This window comes from Aedes albopictus, chromosome 2 (assembly GCF_035046485.1).
Source record: "Aedes albopictus strain Foshan chromosome 2, AalbF5, whole genome shotgun sequence".
Taxonomy (NCBI): Eukaryota; Metazoa; Arthropoda; class Insecta; order Diptera; family Culicidae; genus Aedes; species Aedes albopictus.
The window spans coordinates 21,403,602-21,425,279 of record NC_085137.1 but is presented as its reverse complement, the minus strand read 5'-3'; the positions used below and the strand labels follow the sequence as shown (position 1 = coordinate 21,425,279).

The 21,678-nt window shown below is 37.2% G+C and overlaps 2 protein-coding genes across 2 annotated transcripts in view; one reads left to right on the top strand and one right to left on the bottom strand.

Moving 5' to 3' along the window:
* The window catches only part of LOC109429600 (protein sickie), a gene marked incomplete in the record, with an annotated part of 611,771 nt that overhangs the window by 339,076 nt on the left and 251,017 nt on the right, over positions 1-21,678 (top strand).
* LOC109429601 (brachyurin-like) lies at positions 3,390-4,482 on the bottom strand. The gene is made up of 4 exons (XM_019705595.3): positions 4,324-4,482; positions 4,103-4,266; positions 3,784-4,043; positions 3,390-3,706 (listed from the first exon to the last, which is right to left on the bottom strand). Exons 1-4 carry the CDS (start codon positions 4,372-4,374, stop codon positions 3,411-3,413), a joined length of 771 nt encoding a protein of 256 aa, XP_019561140.2. The 5' UTR covers positions 4,375-4,482; the 3' UTR covers positions 3,390-3,410.

Sequence of the window (21,678 nt, the reverse complement as noted above, 5' to 3'; positions counted from 1 at the left end):
GTTTAGCTTTTGCAGACGCCATGATTCTTCGGCTTAGTGGGTAGTGTATACACATGATCATAAATGGCATGATTATGAAACATTTCGAATTGACTTTTCAATAACTGAACATTTGATGCGACGGTCAAAGACGCTATTTTGAACTTGTGTATTTGTTTTCAACGAATAATAACTATTTTACAAATTGAATGTGGGCCGAATATTGAGGACATTTTTTTCACTATGTACCCAAATCTTGGCCCATCAGTAAAGTGACGTTAAAAACAGCAATAAAAAGACGTCAACAGCATTTCTTGCGTAAGAACCAGAAAGAACGAACAGGAAGAAAGATTTTGTGTGCGGTGACTGTAAAAATATAACACAATAATAGGGTTGCGTTGTTTTCGTTACTAAATTAAGAAAAAACTTCAGTTAAAGTGATTTTTTTATAGTTTTTTGAAAATTTGGCTCCGAAAATATAATTTAAAAGTAAGATTGGTGAACAAGCAGAGATAATACTTCAGCAGAAATATTGAAAAAATCAGATAATTAGTGGTTTTAGTGCATGGATAGCAATAGGCCAACGTTGTATCCACTAATAGGCCAATTTTTGTACCATAGACCAACGTTGCATACCATCGCATCGAATCTTTTCAACTTAATTAAGTAAAATCTTGAATATTTACGTAAGTTTACTTCCAATTGGTGAAACATGCATTGCCTAGAGTGTGTAATAGGGTCGACATATTATTTCTAGTGCTATTTATTCATGAGTTATGGTCAAAATTGTCAAGTCAGCTTGCAAATTAGGCCAAGGAATGGTACATATACCCTAATTCGCAAGATATTACCGACAAAGAGCATAAATATCTTTCCGAGAAGTTCTCGAACGGTCAAATTGATTTTTGGCATTTTTAGTAAAGTGTCCCATTTGTGTACATTCTTGGTGAAGTGTTGCCATTTGTGTACATTTTAGAGTAAAGGTGTTCTAAATAGCGTTTTGACCTAGTGTATGGCAGTTTTTTTGAGAAAACGTTGGCAATTCTTTTGAAACTTGCATCGAAACTTTTTTTTTATTTTATGACACAAACTTCGATTTTCTCTTATGTCACCCCCCCCAACCCCCCCCCCCCCCCCTCCACGGAATTTTTTTGACAAAATGCGACATTTCGAGGGGAGACAAACAAATTATTCAAGAAATTAAAAAAAAATAAAGTGAAATTAGAGTCATCGAGAGAATTTTTAACAAATCCAATGAGTTTGGCGATTTTGCCTAATTGTTTGGGTAATTTTTCAACAAATACATTTTTTATTTACCATCTCCCCTTGACTAGCCAGAGAGCAAAGTGACAAAAGAAGAAAATGAGATTTGTTCCGGCCTTATTGACAATTCATTTGAAAATTCCTCAGGAAAATATCTTTGAGGTTTTTTTTTTCGGGAATTTGTTTGAAACATTCTTCCAAAGATTCTACCAATTCCTTCGGAAATACTTTCAAAAATGTTTTCGCCTATTCCATTCGTAATAACTTCTATGGCAGAAATTCCCAAAATGGAGGAGAACGTTCCACTGCAACCGACCTACTGATACCTGATTGGAAATAACCTTAGAAATTCCTTCGCCAATTCCTTTGAAAATTCAGTCGGAAATTGTTCTAGTAATACTTTTGAGGAGTCATTTAGCAAATTATTTTCTTCTGACTTTGGAACACCGTTGCAATTCCTTGAGCAATTGTTTCGAGAATCCTTTCCGAAATTCCTTCAGCATATTAGTTGCGAGGTGCTTCAGAATTTTCTTTGTGATTTTTTGCAGTAATTTCTTTTGAAATTTCTTTGCCAAAATAGTGAGAATTCTCAATTCCTTCGACAATTTCTTTGAAAGCTTTGTCGGTAACTTCTATGGGAGTTATTTCAGCAATTCCATTTGGAATTTCCTAGGCAGTTTTACGGAAACTTCTCTAATTTTTCTGTCACACTATGAGAATTCCTTTAGCAATTCCATTTTCATATTACTTCGTCTATTTTTTTAGAAATCGTTATTTTTTGTGATTTTCATTTTTTTTTTATTTCTTTAGCAATTCTAAATGGGAATATCTTCATATCTAATGGAATTGTCTGAAGAAATTTCAAAAAGAACGCTCATAGGAATTCGCAAAGAAGTTGCAGAAGAGATTCCTAAAGAATGTGCCAAAAGAATGGTGGAAGGAATTCCCAACATAATTGCTTGTGGAATTTCCAAAAGATGGCTGAAAGAATTTATAGTGAATTGCCTTAGAAGCTGCCTATGAAATTTTCTTAGAATGTTTGAAAGGAATTACTGAAGGATTTTCCAAATTGCTGTATTAATTTGTAAACTAATTACTTAAAGAATTTCGGAAAAATTAGCTGAATAAGTTTTGTTTGAATTATTGTAATAATGCTCTAAGAAGTTTTTGGAGAAATTTCCAATGAACGATACAATCTTTGAAGGAATTGCCGAAACAGTTTTCCGAGGACTAAACATAAATGCAATAAAATACAAGGGAATAACAAAAGGAATCTTAATAAAATTGCCAGAGAAATTGAAGGAATTTCAAAAGGTATTCCATGGGAGCTTCCACTGAAACAATTTCCATAGAAATTGCAAAGGGAATTTTCATGGGAATAATCTAATTAATTCATAAATAAATGGAAGAAAAATCATTATAAATCCATTACCGAAGGAATGAAAAGAATTTTACCTATAAAAGCCATAACAGTTCAATATTCGAAATGATTAATATGAGATTTCATCTTCTTCAGAGCTGTCGTGAATAATTAAACTTAATGACACTGGATTAGCAAGCACTAAATGCTTGGTGATACTAGCCACACGGCTTCCAAGTCACAAACTACGTTTAACTTTTCGTAACTCGCGCGATTGGCTACCAATCTACCATCGACAACACCGCGCTGGTGCTGTGTACAATAAGCGAACTTTTTACAACGTGTTGTACAAAATACAACAGCGCAATTACTGGAGAATTAAGGGCATACTTGTTAGAATCCCAAAATGGCCGTCATACCGATTTTGTCACCTACTCACGATTTCGAGTGCACAAATCTCTTCGTACCTGATCTTCTTATTTTAAGCTTATTACATGTGAACAAGAACAGAATATTAAAATGCCTTTTTGATTGAAGCTTGCTTCTTGAGATTTGTGTGTCTGAAGTTCTGATGCACTGTTGAAGCGGGATTTTAAGACGTTTGTCCTTAAGTTCGTTCACAGATATAACCGCAGTATTCTTTGCCAAAATACATGTTTTGAACTCGTACCTAATGGCAGGCATAATGATACAGTAATCCTGAAGGAAGTCATCTAGCAGAGCTTTCAGAGCTTTTTACATTCGTTGCGTTCGTCAACGAAGATTTATTTCTTCTCCCGTCAATCGTGGAACCGATTGTACCCCTGACTTAGATCCCGGTTACTGAATTGATCCAAGACCGATGGCTTTCAACACGGGTGTAACCCGCCGGGTAACTGTTACCGCACGATTGGGTGATCAGCGAGGCGATTCCGGTAACCGTTTGCTGTCCATTGATACTGCTGATGAAGCCGGCTCCCAAGTCTCCGTTGCAGACGTTCGAACGCTCCACGACATCCTCGGCGCAGAACTGGCTTGGCACAGTAATTTGGTAATACTGTTGGCAACGCGTGTTCGAGATGACCCGCTGTGTGGCACGCATCAGGTAGCTCGGCCGAACCGTCGCTACGGAAGATTACCCGGAATGGGGAATGATTAGTATTGAAGTTCTACAGTTGAAGAAGCAATCAACAAATTCTTACCAGCTAAATCGGTGAATCCAAAGCCCACGATTGTACCCTGTTCGTTTTCGAATGGATATCCAGGTGCAGAGTTCAACGGCGGGAGTGCGATCGGAGCTACGTTTGCGCTGATGACCAGGGACACCGGCAGGGTGATGACTCCGATGTCGTTGGCTCGGTTGGCCGAGTTATACGACGGATGGGCCTGGGCTGTATAGGAGGTCACTGTTCCGAGTTGAGTGAAGATGTTGCTTCCCACTCCAACGTCCCATCGGACGAACCTATAGAATTTTGAACGTTATATGCTGGAGAAAATGTCTAACAAGTGATAAAAGTTTACCCGACAATGTTCAAGGCAGCCGTCAAAATATGGCGATCTGAAATGATTGTGCCACCACCGAAGTACCCGAAAGTGTCTGCTCTGGTATATAGAATGTACGCATTAGACGGCTGATTATTAGCTATTTGTCCATTGATGATACGTGAAGTGCGATCCGGCGCTGCCTGAATAAGAATCGATTAGAAAAAAAAACACGTGTTCTATACTGTTTCACAACCTACCTGAACGCCCAAAACGCAAAAAATGACTGACAGCAGCACGAGTTGCTTCATTGCTTTACCACTTAGACCACCGAGACTTAAATGAAGCCTTGACAAACGAGCATGCTTTTATAGCGGTATGTTACATTCGCCGATTTCTGCGCGACACACGGAATTCTTATCAAACAACACGGACTACTTCCTGCGTCCAGGTGAATCTCCACACCCCGTTGCCAAATTGCGTAACCGTATCACATGTTCAATCTGATAGGGAACCGAGCCACTTGGGCAGTGGCTTTTATTTTGGGCACTTTCCGCTATAAATCAGCCAATTTTGAACCAATTGACAAAATTTTTGGAACGCGGTGCGATAGGTATAGTATCTAGCCGTGTACAAAATTTCAAGTTAATTGATTCAAAATTGATCGAGGAAAAGTGCTCAAAATAGAAGCACCGCCCAAGTGGCTCGGTACCCTATACCGGTGAGTGGGTGACTACACTCACAAACTTGCAAAATCACCACCAGCAATATGATGGAGGGTGCAGTTTTCGACAATTTGACAGATTTGACAGGTTTGGTGCATTGAACAAATATTCGCAAGCCTAACGTATGGAGCGACTCAGCGCCATATTGCACTGGCTTCAGCAGACTGGTCGATAGTCTGATTGCATTTGTAAGAATACTTTCTACCGAATGTTTAAAAATCAATTTTCGTTTTCAACATAATTTCTTAGGTAGATTTGGAAGGAAAGTTATCGACTAAGGGAAGCTGGCAGTGAAATTTTATCGGCGTACTTAGCACTCTTTTAATGGAAGCCAAAGCTATTTTGTTTCAATTGTCGACGTTTCGATGTATTTAAAACCTTTCTCAAGGATTCTGAAATTGATTATAAACGAACAATAATATTATATAGTCAAGGAAGTTTAACAAATCTTACAACAAGACATTAAACATTAGTTTTTTCTAGATTTCAATTCTTGCAGGATTTACTAGAATGATTTCAGCAGAATTCCCTTTAAACTCAATAACCCTTTAGAATGTATTCCTGTATATGTATATCTTTGGGATTCATCCAAAGACTTTTTCAGTAGTTCCTTGAAATTAGTCCACGGTACAGGTAACAATTTAATGCTGCACAAATGTCTCTCCTACTATTTTAAATCAGCCTTTCATTTGAACAAAAGCTGGGCACAAGAGGCACAGGGGATACTCAAAATAACTAGGACAAGAAAAATTTTCATTTTTCCAAAAATGTCAACTAGCTGTAACTTTATGAAAAGGGTATCAAATATTCTCAAATTTTTATTGTTACTTCATAAACTAGTTGTGTATCAGTGGTCCAAATTTGGAAAAGATCAGGCTATGCTACACAAAGTTAGAAAGATTCTAGAAAAAGGTATAATTATCCGATAGTCAACTTTGAGCTGTTATATCTCCGGATTCAATTAACCGAATGCTATGAAATTTTGATCATTTATGACTAATATAATGAACTTCGAAAAACATTAAACTTTGAAATATTTAATAAGAAAAAAAGTTATTGCGAATTCATTTATTCTATGTTTTTTTAGTCAATTTATTTATTTTTCATATGCCCTCCTCTCTCCTCTTCTTGGCGTAACGTCCTCACTGGGACAAAGCCTGCTTCTCAGCTTAGTGTTCTATGAGCACTTCCACAGTTATTAACTGAGAGCTTCCTCTGCCAATGACCATTTTGCATGGGTATATCGTGTGGCACGAAGATACTCTATGCCCAAGGAAGTCAAGGAAATTTCCTTTACGAAAAGATCCTGGACCGACCGGGAATCGAACCCGTCACCCTCAGCATGGTCATGCTGAATACCCGTGCGTTTACCGCCTCGGCTATATGGGCCCATTTTCATATGCATCCCATTACTTTTTCAATTTAATGTCAGCCATTTGGTTGCTTTCCTTCGAAACATAAATATATTCAAGTCAATTAGAGGGAATTTAAATTAGCTATAGTTACTATCTCGAATTTTGAAATAATGATGAAGTTTTGGATAAATTGGTGTTATATTAGAAAAATAATCTAATCGTTATAATTTTCTTTCATGTAAAGAATTTAGAGTTTAGTCAAAATATTTTAATAGTTCGTTATATTAGTCATAATTGATCAAAACTTCATTGCATTCGGTTTGTTGAATCCCGAGATATAACAGCTCAAAGTTGGCTATCGGATAATTATACCTTTTTCTAGAATCTTTCTAACTTCGTGTAGAATAGCCCGAGATTTTCCAAATTTGGACCACTGATACACAACTAGTTGATGAATTTACAGTAAAAAAGAATATTTGATGCCAATTTCAAAAATTTACAGCTATTTAAACATTTTTTGAAAAGTGAAAATTTTACCTGTCCCAGTTATTTTGAGTATCCTCTGTACAATCCTTTATTCAGTTTCTAAACATCTAATTTTGGTGATTTATTCAACCTTTAGTTGATTTGAGGTTCATTGGAAGGCTGATTTAAGGCCTAATATACGCTTAATCAGTTTTTTTACCATTAGCTGCGTCTATTTCCAGAAGAGATGTTTAGGAATGTATAAATAAATCTGTGGGAAAATTGGGAATTGAACTCGAACCTCCTGATTTATAGTCGCTCACATTGTATACATATCCTCGAAAACAAGAGCATTACTTGTTGTGTCTGAATAGTCAAGAACATAAGTTGAACTTAGTCTGTAAGCGATGTTGACTTCACGAAAACATGCTTGGGTCAGCTGTCAAAAAATATTTGATAAAATGTTGATCAACAGGTGATTAATTCTGCATGTTGGTGTATGTTTTAAAGCTGGTTACCCAGATGAATAATATTCTTTTCAACTTGATATTCAGCCATCTATGAATTGCTGATTAAAGAGGTTGAACAAGCCATACTTCAGACCAATATTCAGCTGTCATTGTGTTCAGTCATTAACAACATTAATCAGCTATTGTTCAGCTAATACTCCCACTGTTCAGCATTCATTGTTACTTGGAGGGTTTCTTCAGAAATTCCGAGATTCTTGAGGAAATTCTTTCAATGATTGCAACAGAAGTTAGTGAATGTATTGCTTCATGTTTTTTCAAATATTTCTGAAACATTTCTTCAGCAAATTTTGTGAAAATTTTGCAAGTAGTTTTTCTTGTATTTGTTCCAGGTTTTTTTTTTCAAGAACTCTTCCAATGGTTTCTTCCAAAGATGCGATTCCAGAAGATTTTTGTCACAGAAATTCGGACATTCTCTCAGGTTTTTTTTTTCAGACGTCTCTCTGTAGTTTTACTTAAGAAATTCGGAATTTTTTCCACTATCTCTCTCCGAAGTTTTTGTTGGAATTTCTCCAGAGCATCCTCCATGTATCAATCTATACAGGGTGTTAGGTTCCCGAGTGCAAACTTTTTAAAGGGTGATAGAGGACCATAAATGGAGAAAAAAATTGTTCTACGCATATGGTCAAATCTCAACCGTTACGTAGTTATTGAACTTCCCATGTTTATGACTCTTATTGCCTTAACTGGCAATAACTTGAAAATGGTCAAACTTATCGAAGTTTGTTTACCCTTATTCGAAAGATTATTGAATTTTCTAACAAATGGCATCTTTGAATCGATTGGTTTAGTTAAATAACTAAGTTTTCTAGAGCAAAATAGCTAAAAATAGTGTATTTTTATTGGTTTTTGTCAATTATCTTTGAAACATGCGTAATAAATTAAAATCCTTTCTTTGGCAAAGTTATGGCCCCTGTCACACTCTACAATTCGTTCTTTGGCACCAAACTTCTAGCTCTTATCGTTTTCTTGCAATTTTGATTTAAATGTGCGGCACAATGCGCAAAAAAGTGCTTTCCATGACAGTTGCAAATTTATGATCTGAAATGCGATGGTAAAATCGAAATTGCAACAAAACGATAAGAGATAGAAGTTTAGTGCCAAAGAACGAATTGTAGAGTGTAACAGGGGTCACAACTTTGCCAAAGAAAGAATTTTAATTTATTACGCATGTTTCAAAGATAATTGACAAAAACCAATAAAAATACACTATTTTTAGCTATTTTGCTCTAGAAAACTTAGTTATTTAACTAAACCAATCGATTCAAAGATGCCATTTGTTAGAAAATTCAATAATCTTTCGAATAAGGGTAAAAAAACTTCGATAAGTTTGACCATTTTCAAGTTATTGCCAGTTAAGGCAATGAGAGTAATAAACATAAGAAGTTCAATAACTACGTAACGGTTGAGATTTGACCATATGCGTAGAACAATTTTTTTCTCCATTTATGGTCCTCTATCACCCTTTAAAAAGTTTGCACTCAGGAACCTAACACCCTGTATATTCAGGGATTCTTCCTCCGAAGGTTTCTCCAGAAGTTCCTTGAGGTATTCCTCCGGGGATTACTTAGAATGCATTACACCTTTCTTTAGGGATTCTTCCAGATTTTTTTTTCCGAATATGCTTCAGAATGATGAAATTTCTCAATAGAGCAAGTATTATCTCAGCAATTCTTGCATAAACTACTCTAAAATCCATTCATTGTCATCAATGATTTTTAGGGATATTGTTTTCTGAATACCTGCAGAGAATTTTCCAAATTAACCAGACATTCTTTTAAATATTTCTTAGTTTTTTTTTTAGAAATTTGTTCAGTCATACTCTAAAGAATTTCTTCCAGATTTTTTTGTTTCTGCAGGGTTTGCTTCAGAAATTCCTCCAGTACTTCAGAGATTATTGTATACTAATGCCTTCAGAAGTTGCTGAAGAAATTCTTTTGAAAAATTCTCCAGAAGTATACCTAGAAGATCTTCAAAGGATTCCTTTGGAAAATTCTCCTGGGATCTCTTACAATTTATTGAAGAATTTTTTTTTCAACAATTTCATTAGTACCTATGTCTATCATGGCATGTCTGTGCAAGAATTCCTGAAGACATTTTTAACCCTCGAGTGATCGCTCTGTTATATTTTGTACAAGACGTTGACATAATCTCGCTTTTTGTTCTCAGCATTAGCGTGGTGTTGATGGTGGTGACCAACTGTGCGAATTACGAAAGGTTAAAAAACTTCTTCAAAAATTTATCTACGGATTTCTCCAGGAATCTCTTCAGAAATTTCTTAAGCTAGTTTTCTTTGAAATATTTTTCAGTGTTTCTCCAGAAGCTTGGGATTTCTTTAATTGAAGAGGTATCTTAAGAAATTTCTTCAGGTATTCCTCTAGACATTCATCCAGGAACTCCTCTAAGGATAACGTCAGAAATTTCTTCAAGATTTTTTCTCCGAGAATCGCTTCCGAAAATTTTCAAGAATTTCTCTTAGGGCTACCCAAAGATAAAAATATACCGTTAAACAATCCTCCAGAGATTTCTTTAGATTTTTTTCAAGAATTCTTCCAGCATTTTTGTTAAAAAACCCGCAAAAAAAAAATCCTTGGCAGGACATCTGAAACAATTCCTAAAGAAATCTTTGAAGAATCCCAGAAGATATTTCTGAAAGAGTCACAGAGGCAATTTCTTAGAAGAATCTTGCAGGAATTTCTGTAAGAATTTCTCAATGAATCATTTGAAAAGCCCTTGGAAGAATTTCCGAAAGAGTCTGTATAGATGGATCTACGCCCCCCTGGGACTTGGCCTGTCTTGCTTCAACTTAGTGTTCTTTGAGCACTTCCACAGTTTTTATTTGAAGGGCTTTCTTTGCCTGCCATTGCATGAATTAGTATATTGTGAAGCAAGCACAAAGATACATTATGCCAGACAAGAACGGGAATCGAACCCGCCGTCTCCAGATTGGCGATCCATAGCCTTAACCACTAGGCTAACTGGAGTATAACTAATCCCTGTATAGAGCAATCCATACAATTCTGCAAACGTCTCTGAAGATTTTTTTTGAAAAAACTTCACAAGGAATTCAAGCAAAAATTTCTGAAAAGATCTCTGAAGAAATTTCAAGTAGAATTCAGGTAAAAACCTCAGAAGAGTCCTTGTATGAATCTCTAGAAGAAATTTAAGGGAAATTCTTAAAAAAATCCCAGAAGGAATTTTTGAAAATCTTCCCGAAGAAAAATTTACAGATACTATTATTATTATTAGCTTTATTAGGGAGATTTTCAGCCCGAGGCTGGTACATCTCAATTACAGAAACTCCTCGGGAAACCCTTGGTCGAATTTCTTGAACAGTTTATTGAGGAGTTTTTAAGAAAATTTCTGGAAAACCGCTTTGGTAAAATCCTTGGAAGATTTTCTGAACGTATTCATGGTGCGTTTTGTGGACACATTTCAGAAGTTATTCCTGAAGACATGTCTACATAAGATTCTGTAAAGATTCTCAGAAAAATCTTTTAAGATATTCCCAAAGGAATTCCGGTTAAAATACCTTAAAGCATTTTTGAATAAATTCCTTGAAGAATTCGTGTAGAAATTCTTAAAATTATCCTTTGAGAAAGTGCTGGAAAAATTTCCGGGAAAAAACGAAGGAATGCGGAAATCCTGAATGAATATCTGTATAAGCTCCTGCAGGGATCTCTAGAAGAATTTGTGCCTGAATAACCGAAAGTTATCATAACGTTGAGTCTATGGTAATAACACAAGTTTACAAAATAAAATGAAAGTCGTGAACTTCTGTCAACGACCAAAATTTTTGAAGCACAATTTAGTGCTGAATTCGAAACCGACCTTCAAAAAATTTTAAGTAGAACAGTTTTTGAGTTTTAGCTCAATATCGAGTTTTGCAGCTTGTCAAAATATGTAACTTACTCAAATTCAAATATATTGCGTTTTGTTCAACCAATTTTAAATCTTTTTCCATAAATTAAAACCTGAATACAATACAATTCGATCATCTGAATACAGGTTTTGCGTCAGATTGATGAAATTCAAGATATTGGCGAGTTTAAGAGACAATCTTCTTAAATTTTAGCAAAATTCCCAAATTTTTTTGAAGAAATGTATTTTTTTCAATAAGAAAAAAACAACTTAAAAATTCTTTCTCGACGTTTATTTGACACTAGCTGACCCGGCAAACGTTGCATTGCCCATTAAAAAAGTGATGATGTTTTCTTTCTACACAGTTTGTGTTTAAATTGCATGAATACATTTTATCTTAGCTAAACTCTCGAGCGATCGCGCTGTTGTATTTTGTATAATACATTGAAAAAAGTCTCTCTTTTTGTCCTCAGCATTAGCGTGGTGCTGACGCCACCGCGCGAGTTACGAAAGGTTAAAATTTGTTTTTAATTTAAAAAAAGGGCACCTTTCCTACATATCACCATATAACACGAAAGAAAAGCATATTTTAAAAGAAGGAAAAAGAAGGAAAAGTAAGGCAAATCTCTCATTGTATTAACCGTATTAACGCCGCATACTTCTCAACAATGCCATTTTGTAGAAAAACCTTTGAGGGAGCATCCTGAAATAATGTTGTTTTTTTTGCCAGATTTTTGATTTTTCTCTCGTAGCCTATTTTTCCATACCAAATGTTTGGGAGGATAACGTGCCTCTGCAGCCGACCTTCTGATACCATATCGTAGTAAAACCAGATTCTCCTCTCTCCCCCTTGAATGCTACGCCATTTTTTCCCTGTTGATAAGATGGAATAATTTCTTATGGAAGTTTCTGTAGTTCGATCTTGGGCGTCAAAAAATATGTAACAAAAATTTAAAAATTTCTTGCCCTCAGAAACTTGCATTTGTCAAATTTAGTTCCTTTTGCTAGATTACTACAACATGTTATGTATAAATTTATGCTTCATTTGTGGGGTGGTCTTCCTATATGAGGTATGGGTCTCGCACCGCATCAAAAATTTCTTGCCTTCAATAAGCTTTACATTCAAAATTTGGTTCCATTAGCATTATTAGTTCTTTAGTTACGGATAAAGATAGTTTCTGCACTGCAGTTTCAGGGAATTAAAACGAAAGTTTCATATTTTTCCCAACGTTTCGACTCGTGTTAGTCTTTTTCACAGGATAATTCTGGCTATTCGTTTTTCGTTTGGGGTGACATATATTGTCGGTGTCTGTACTATTAATAATCGGATATTTGGATAATAAGTGAAACGAAGCGGTTTTTTCTTAATTTCACTTAATGAAGCAATTGATTCCAAGATTGATTCCTTTGCACTACACTTTTGGTGGAGGTAACGGTTGGTTTGAAAAATCTTAAACTTTCGTTTTAATCTTTTAATTATTTTTTTTTTAATGTTTTAATTTTAAATTAGTAGCTCTATAGTTCTCAAGTTATATAGATTTTTCCGTTTCATTTGTATGGGAGCCCCCATTTTCGGAGATGAAGAGGTCTTAAACCACCTCAAGAACCATCCCTATAGCTCCAAGAAAACCCTGCATACAAATTTTCACGCCAATTGGTTTAGTATTTGTAGAGTATATAAGGGTCTGACAGACAGAAATTCATTTATGAATTTTCTACAACTTTGGCGTAGAGACGATTTTTGCATGCTATTTTCACTTATTTATATAAATAAGATCGAATTTCTATATTAGTTACTCTATGAAGAATAATCTTGAGTGATACTTTCAAAAGATGTGTTCTATTCTTTAAAAATACTTCCGTTACATCACTTAATTCTAATCATTTTTTATGGTTCCTTATTCCGTTCACACCAACAAAAAAACGGGATGAACGGAGTTAGGAATCAAAAAAGGTGATTGTAATTTTGTGCTGTCACGATATATCCTTCGAATAATTTTCCAGGTTCAAAAATATTATGATCACGAATAAGAAACAGTGTGTGGAGAACAGAGACAGGGATCCCTGTCCAAACGGTCACATCCAAATTCAAAGAAAAAAAAAATAGTATGCATGTAGATTAATTTTAGTATCCATCTCACTGCGTGCGGTGATGGTTGATTTGGGTACATTTGAGCGGTGGGGATTTTGACGAAAGTTGTATCTGCGTGTATTAAAAATGTGTGCCCGAGAACATTTAGATTTACCGTCTGGTCCTCTGGGAGTAATCCAGGTTAGATTGGAGGACCAATACGCCTACCAACACAACAACCACCCCCCCCCCCCTATTGTGGGCGGGTAGTTCGCTACAAAGTTGTTTCGGATCATGCCCCGCGCTTTGTGCCAGAAGCCTTTACCACTGTTGTTTTCCGGTCACATGAAACAATTGTCCACCTGAAGTTTGTAAGGAGCCCCGTCGCATTCGGGGCTTCCAGCAAATAGGCCGTCTGGAAGAATCCGTGCTTCGTGTTGTCCAGATGTCCGACCTACAGCACCAGACCATATATTCTGCCTCGAGTCCTGAGGAGTACAGTGTCGTCTTCGTCGGAACGTCAAGTTCTACGTGATGCCTGTTACTGGATACGCCACCACCTATGATGCTTGTTATATCCTCTCATTACTGAACCAGCTCCCTCCCTGTTGTAGAATGAATAGGAATAAAATAGGTACTTATTAAGTGAATGTAAATACTTTTTAGGATCACCCACATCCGCAAACTTCCCCACACTTACAACGCCCTGGGACCCGGAAGCATAAGAGGCCTTCTTTGCCCACCCCGGAGGCGGTCATGGCTCAGACCAGCTGCTTGAGGCCTAGTGACGATCCCTTCTGCAGCGGCAAGATTTTCCCGGGGTCAAAAGCGAGTTTTACGATCCATTGCGTTTGCCTTCAGAGAGACGTCGGTCTCAAAGCTGACAATTCCTTCGCGGTCGTCCTTGACTGTGTCAATTCTGCTGGGTATTTTCAGGACGCTGGCACATCCAGCCCGTCTCTATTGCTTTGTCCTTGACCGACTTTGTCACTGACATCTGAAGCCCAAGAAAATGGTTTTAATGTCCCTTTCAAGCAGGTACATATGTTGTAAATCCTATCGATTGAGGCGGTTCCGACATCAACAAAATAGTTTCTAAATGGAATCACTTTTGAAACATAGCTGTCCCGGCAAACGTCGTACTGTCGTACTGCCTGCCTACTGTGTTTTTTGGCATGCAGCTCCATAGGGACGTCTCCGGCGAAGTCATCTGTATGGAAGCCCCCCGTTCCAGAGACCGGAGAGGTCCCGCACCAAGCTAAGAACCTTCCCCGGCCCCAACAGTACCAACATACAAAATTTCACACCGATCGGTCCAGTAGTTTTCGAATCCATAGCGGTCAGACAGACAGACAGACAGACAGACAGACAGACAGACAGAAATTCATTTTTATATATATAGATAGATAGATAGACTAGCTGACCCGACAAACCTTGTATTGTCCATATCAATTGGGGCTCTTGCACTACGACACTTTATATTGGTTTAGTTGAGATGGTTTTGAATTTTAGTTTCAAATTTTTTCATATTTTTTTTTATTCTTTAAACACTTCATCCTGTGAACTAATTGAATTCAAAAAAATTGTTTATCATTTCATTCGTTTATTACTTAAATGGCTACTAATGTTATGTAAACTCCTTTGTAAAGACGTTTGGAAGACCGGCTCTTTTATTTGGGACATTTGTTCCCATTTGTTTTCATAATCCCATATTAAGGTGGCCCACACTTATATGAAAAACAAAAATTTCGAAAAAATGCCAAGTCTAACCTCCTAAATCAGTTGTTTTGGACTCCCAGAAGCTACGTTCAAAATTTGAGCAAAATCAATTAAGCCTAAGGGGGCCTTTGAAGTTTGTATGGGAAAACTTGGCCAAATGTATGCTGACGGGCTTGGTGGTCTAGTGGCTACCGCTTCTGATTCGTATGCAGAAGGTTCAATCCCTGGCTCGTCCTTTTCATCCTACTTTGTATCTTTCTATCCACTTTCTCTCGCTCTCTCTTCTCTACATATACAACTCATGTATATTCATATGTTCATAGAAACGAATTGGAAAAAAATCGTTTCCCTCCCTTCCAACTTCCACTCACAGCACAGTGTATACAGGGTGTTAGGTTCCTGAGTGCAAACTTTTTAAAGGGTGATAGAGGACCATAAATGTAGAAAAAAATTGTTCTACGCATATGGTCAAATCTCAACCGTTACGTAGTTATTGAACTTCCCATGTGTTTGACTCTTATTGCCTTAACTGGAAATAACTTGAAAATGGTCAAACTTATCGAAGTTTTTTTATCCTTATTCGAAAGATTATTGAATTTTCAAACAAATGGCATCTTTGAATCGATTAGTTTAGTTAAATAACTAAGTTTTCTAGAGCACAATAGCTAAAAATAGTGTATTTTTATTGGTTTTTGTCAATTATCTTTGAAACATGCGTAATAAATTAAAATTCTTTCTTTGGCAAAGATGTGGCCCCTGTTACACTCTACAATTTGTTCTTTGACACCAAACTTCTAGCTCTTATCGTTTTCTTGCAATTTTGATTTAAATGTGCGGCACAATGCGCAAAAAAGTGCTTTCCATGACAGTTGCAAATTTATGATCTGAAATGCGATGTTAAAATCAAAATTGCAACAAAACGATAAGAGATAGAAGTTTGGTGTCAAAGAACGAATTGTAGAGTGTAACAGGGGCCACAACTTTGCAAAAGAAAGAATTTTAATTTATTACGCATGTTTCAAAGATAATTGACAAAACCCAATAAAAATACGCTATTTTTAGCTATTTTGCTCTAGAAAACTTAGTTATTTAACTAAACCAATCGATTCAAAGATGCCATTTGTTAGAAAATTCAATAATCTTTCGAATAAGGGTAAAAAAACTTCGATAAGTTTGACCATTTTCAAGTTATTGCCAGTTAAGGCAACAAGAGTCATAAACATGGGAAGTTCAATAACTACGTAACGGTTGAGATTTGACCATATGCGTAGAACAATTTTTTTCTCCATTTATGGTCCTCTATCACCCTCTAAAAAGTTTGCACTCAGGAACCTAACACCCTGTATATAACGCCTATAAGTTATGCAACTTAAGCGTGCTGTGCCGCTTGACCTTATTCACCTTATTCACCACACAATCTATCACGAACACTATAAATAACCCCTATCCATGGATCGCATCACTGACCCAACGGTGACTCCCAGATCTCCCATCCTTTCCGTCTAACAACAAATACCCCAGTTCGTGCGGGTTGTGGGGACGCAGAGTGCTCTCGGTCTCTAGTAGCAACAACCAGTACACTCTAACATTCCTTTCCCTTCCCAGCTGACTATAAGGACTTGGCCGGCGCCGTTATTGATCAAATATGCATGAGCTGCTAAAATTGCACTTTGAGAATAAGTGGAATGTCCCAGCCCCTTATTCAGTTGGATCTCAGTGCAATTGGTACCAGTTCAGATCAATCACGGAGGAGCAACCATTGACATGTATAGTCAGAATTGATCGATCATTGATCGAAAACTTGGCCAAATGTATGCAGAAATTTTAAGTTTTCGAATTTTGCCGCTAGGTGGCGCTGTAAGCGTTCAATAATCAAACCCTTTGGTATTATTGTAGGTGACTATATGCCAAACAACTTTGTCGAAAACCGCAAAGTGATCCAACGTCTGAGGAAAAAGTTATACCCTAGGCAAAATGAGGATAAACTTTATTATTGTTTTTTCAATACATGTAAAGGAATAATATCAATAATGAAATCTCAATGCTTTGCTTCACTTTGCCTAGGGTATAACTTTTTGCACAGCCGTCGGATCACTTCGCGATCTTCGACAAAGTTCTTTGGCATATAGTCACCTACAAAAATACCAAAGGGTTTATTTATTGAACGCTTACAGCGCCACCTAGCGGCCAAATTCGAAAACTTAAAATTTCTGCATACATTTGGCCAAGTTTTCCCATACAAACTTCAAGCGATTTGAGCGCCACCTTAGGCTCAACCGATTTTGCTCAAATTTTGAACGTAGCTCCTGGGAGTCCAAGGAAGGTTTATGAGGCAAAAAACATGGGAAAATTGAGAGTTTTTGAAAATCGGGTTTTCATACATTTTGAACAGGGACATGGGCTTGGCTAGGGACTTGAAACGTCAAAAAACGTAGTAGGAAAGACAAAGTTTGCCGGGGACAGCTAGTTTTATTTCAAAATGGTTTCCTTAAAACTGAAAAACATTTTCCACCTGAAAAAAAAAAAAAAAATCAGGAGATACCTTGATCCTTCCTCTGTGTACAAAACCCGATTTTGAAAATATTGCTTCGTTATTTAGTAAAAAATCAAAAAGTGAGGAAATGCTTCCAGATTCGCCTTAAAATAGAAAATCTACCATAGAGTTAACATTTCAACTTTCATAAGCTACACAACAATGCCACTCGAAAGAAAAACTTTGATTAAAATAAGAAAACATTTCTGTTGTCATTCTCAGGAGTTGGGCCACAAAATAATGTAACAGTGTGACTTGAAAGAACTGCCAATTATTAAAAGAAGGAAAAATCTCAGAAAGAGTGGCAGTATAAGGAGCAGGAAGAACAACCTGTGTGACAATGAGGACATGATGATCATTCTGCCTAATGTTTATTCGGAACATTGTGCATTCGGCTGGACGACGTTCGACCTAATAGCCGTCGGCCGGACATCACTTCCAAAATATACCTTTTCTCCTTCCAGGGATGGATATTACGGACATTTTTAGCCTTCAAAAACCACCAGATGCTAAATTTGGTTTCCTTTGCTTTTTACTGCTCATTTTATGCCAGGCTCAGTGTACCAGTTATGGCTATTGTACCTCAAATTGGCCATAGTTGATTTTCAACATTTAACGATGCAAATCAACACGAAAAAAAAATATGAACAAAAGGTCATATTCACATAAGATGGAAAAGCTCATTTGCTAAAATTATAGTAAAAATAAATCATTTTTCTTTAAATTTCGGCTCCTTTGCACCTTATTTTGCCATAGTGTACCAGTTATGGCAAGTCCCATAAGGAATGCAAGCAAATGATGCGAAGTGGAACCAAAATTAACAAATATATCCATAACAGGTACCTACAGGGTTCCTATCATTGGCACACGCCGTAATAAATATCAAAAGCAGTTTTGATACCGTTTCTATATTTTTCCTCTAAAGTATGGAAACTAAGCTATGATTTGACATATTGTTGACTTTCGTAGGTTTTCTTCTTATTTTTGTAGAAATAGTTTTACTTATGTAGTGTTATAACTGGTACAGCCGCCCTACTTTTTTTGGATGAATAGGAGGAGGGTCCTGCGAGATGGGGGTCGCACACGACTTTTCAAACATGTCTTGCCTTCAAAACCCATCACATTAATAATTTAGTTCCATTTGCTTTGGTCTTCATTTATACGGAAGTTTCTGTTTCATTAGTGTAGGAGCTCCGTTTCCAAAAAAAAGAAGGGGTCTCACGCTAACAAAGAAACGTTCCTTGCCTTTCTATTAGCTTTATTTGTTCTATAAATATTCAGAAAAGTGTTGATTTATTTGTATAGGATATGTCCTACCAGCGCGGGGAAGGGTCTCAAGCTATCATAAAAACATTTATTGTTCTCTTAAATCTGCACATGGCAAATTAGGTTCGGTTTGTTTAATTGGCTCTTAAGTGATGAAGAATTTTTCGATTCATTTGTTTGACAGCCCCCTCTTTCCTAAAGGTGGAGGCGTCTCAAGTTATCATGAACGCATTTCTTAGCTTCTAAACCCTTTACATGTCAAACATGGTTCCATTTGCTTGATTAGTTCTCGAGTTTGCATTTGAATGGGAGCCCCCCCCCTTTCCAAAGACCCTACCATAGTAACGTGTTTTGGCTTCTAAAACTCAAGTTATGCAGTAATTTCCGTTACATTTGTATGGAAACCCCCTTTTCGAGGGGGGAGGAGTCTCACTCTACCATCGGAACATTTATTGCTTTCTAAAACCTCCGCGTAGCAAATTTGTTTTCATTTGCTTGATGAATTGGCCACCACCAAAGAAGGTGTTGAGATAATTCCATATTCTGAATATGCATGCCAAACTGAGCCGAAATCCAAATTTTCATCAATTTTGGTGCCCGGGAACCTATTTAAAAATCAATTTGAAATTTGTGTGGGAGCGATTTGTCGAATCACCCCTCGTCGCATTTTGTACTGAGCGGAGCTGTCAAGCAGTTGCCCAGCTGTCAAAAGGTGATTTCAAAAAATCTCTTTAAAATTGATTTTAGATACCAAAATAAAGTTCTAAAAATCTGAAAAAAATCATAGCGGCTCAGAAAAAGGTGCTCTTTTGTTTAAAAATAGAAAATCATTAAATTTATCTTAATTTAAAAACCCAATTCTCGAGTTATTCATTCAGAAATGTCCGTTTCATGTATGATGGAGCCTCCCTTTCCACAGAAAGGAGGAGTCCCACAACACCGGAAAAACATTTGTTTCCTTCTGAATCCTCCCCCCCCCTCCTTGCCCTTTGCAGGAGCTAAGTGGGCGTTTCAGGAAAACTCTGCTTAGGTAATATAATTATCCTGCATGGTTCTTTAGAGCATACATATATGAAAACTTATTTGCGTCCAATAAGATTTCTTTTGTTGGACCAGCACACGGCTCGGCCCGCGAAACCAGATCAGTTTTTGCGACTTACCGTAAACGATTTCCTTCCCCTGTTGGCCAACCCCCCTCCTACAATGCCCGCTTTCCTGTCGGCCGAGTACAGGCCCAGACACCGCTCACCTTGCCGTCCGGCGAGACTTCCGGCCGCACAGCTCCACAGGAGTCGCTGATCGGTGATCGAACAGCAGCGTTATTTTGTCGATTCGTTTCAGCCCTTTCAAATATGACAATCATTTCAGCGCCGCACTCTAGATTGGATTTGTTTGCGACCGTGTTGAACTCCTCTCCCAGCTCATTTCCGGTTCATTCCTATGGGAGCCCCCCGTTTTAGAGACCGGAGCGGTCTCACACCAAGCCAAAAACCTTCCCCGGCCTCAAACATACCCACATACAAAATTTCACATCGATCGGTTCAGTAGTTTCCAAATGCATAGCGGTCAGACAGACAGACAGACAGACAGACAGACAGACAGACCGACAGACAGACAGACAGACAGACAGACAGACGGAAATTCATTTTTATATATATAGATATCATATGTAGGCGAGTTACAGTAAAAAATTCAGCTCAATCGGAGCATTGATTACGGAGAATGAGATGTTTGAAGTGAGCGACTTTGCTTAAAAATAGAACAAAAATCGATTTCAAATCATTAACCTTGTATGGAAAGTCGAAAAAATTTCCGCTCTACTGTAATTTTTTTCCTTCACGTTTTCGAAATCAGGGCATCATTCTACACCAAAAATGATCATCAGCTTACCGAGTTCAAAAATGCTGTAAACTAGCGTAATGTAAGGATCTCTGGAGGAATTCCTGCAGGATTCTCTGGATGAATCCCCGAATTCCGGATCAACTTCTTGCGTTTCAATAAAATCCAGAGAACGATTTCAGACCAAATCAGTTTTGGTGGGCTTTTTATGAAATACGTTTATGAATTTCCCAAGGAATCTCTGAAAGATTTTCTGAAGAAATCACCAGAAGAGTTTATGAAAAAATATCAGAAAGAATTCCTGAGATAATCCTTGTTGAAAACTCTGATGGAATGTCTAAAGAAATTCCCAAAATTTTCCGATTCTCTACACCAGTTCCAGGAAGAATTTCATGAATAATCCCTGGCGCTGAAACTGCGTGGCCCATGTGTCGATGAAGCCATGGTTCAAAGGATTAGACTTTAGCCGCAGTTTCATTCGTGTATTGTGTCGGCTGATGTACAACCACATCTTGTTAAACGCACATACCTTTCGTATTGGGCTCTAGAAAAGCAATCTCTGTGTCTGCGGCATGGCTTACGGCTTCATATTTCTTGGCTTTAATAAAAACAATTCGCTCTCACTAGTAGTTAATGGGCACAAACGCAAGTGTGTTGTGGATTGGCATCGAAACCGAAAGAGAGAGAGATGAATTTGTGAAAAGGGAATATGCATGGTGTGGACTCGGAGTTAGTTTGGCTTTCTATTTCGCAGAATCGTTACCTGTTATGTGGCTTAGTTGGTTAAAGCGCTGGTCTAGCAAATACGGAGTCAAGGGTTCGAATCCCACCAAAACGTGATTTTTTTTTCGCAAATTCATCTCTCAATTTGTCAATTAGCAACATTCTGTGCCTTCTAATTAGTTACATATTTTTTTTAGTAACCACTGGTGATAGTGTTGCGTAGATCTTTCTAGACAACCCGTTTGCTGCATATTTCACGACTAGGTTCTAAGCCATTTTGGCGGGATGAAAGCTACTACATGCGTAGAAGTTTGGACACCTAAGAGCCTTCAGTGTTTTATTCGGTGTTATGGCCATGCAGAAACCATGAACCAGCATCATGATTTCATGCGAAAACTGACTTGAAATTTTCATGACGTTTTGTTCATAGCAGTGCAGTGGAAACAAATTTATGGTTCCATGTGATTATTTTGTTGAATTAGATCAGCTGTACTTACCAATGGATATCTGGTTGGAATCATCCCAATATGG

Bases quoted from the DNA above. Each gene is read 5' to 3' on its own strand.
- LOC109429601 (XM_019705595.3), bottom strand. From the start codon at position 4,374: ATGAAGCAACTCGTGCTGCTGTCAGTCATTTTTTGCGTTTTGGGCGTT. The intron at 4,267-4,323 runs GTAGGTTGTGAA...ATTCTTATTCAG, and splicing joins TTTGCGTTTTGGGCGTTCAG to GCAGCGCCGGATCGCACTTC. The intron at 4,044-4,102 runs GTAAACTTTTAT...AAAATTCTATAG, and splicing joins GCTGCCTTGAACATTGTCGG to GTTCGTCCGATGGGACGTTG.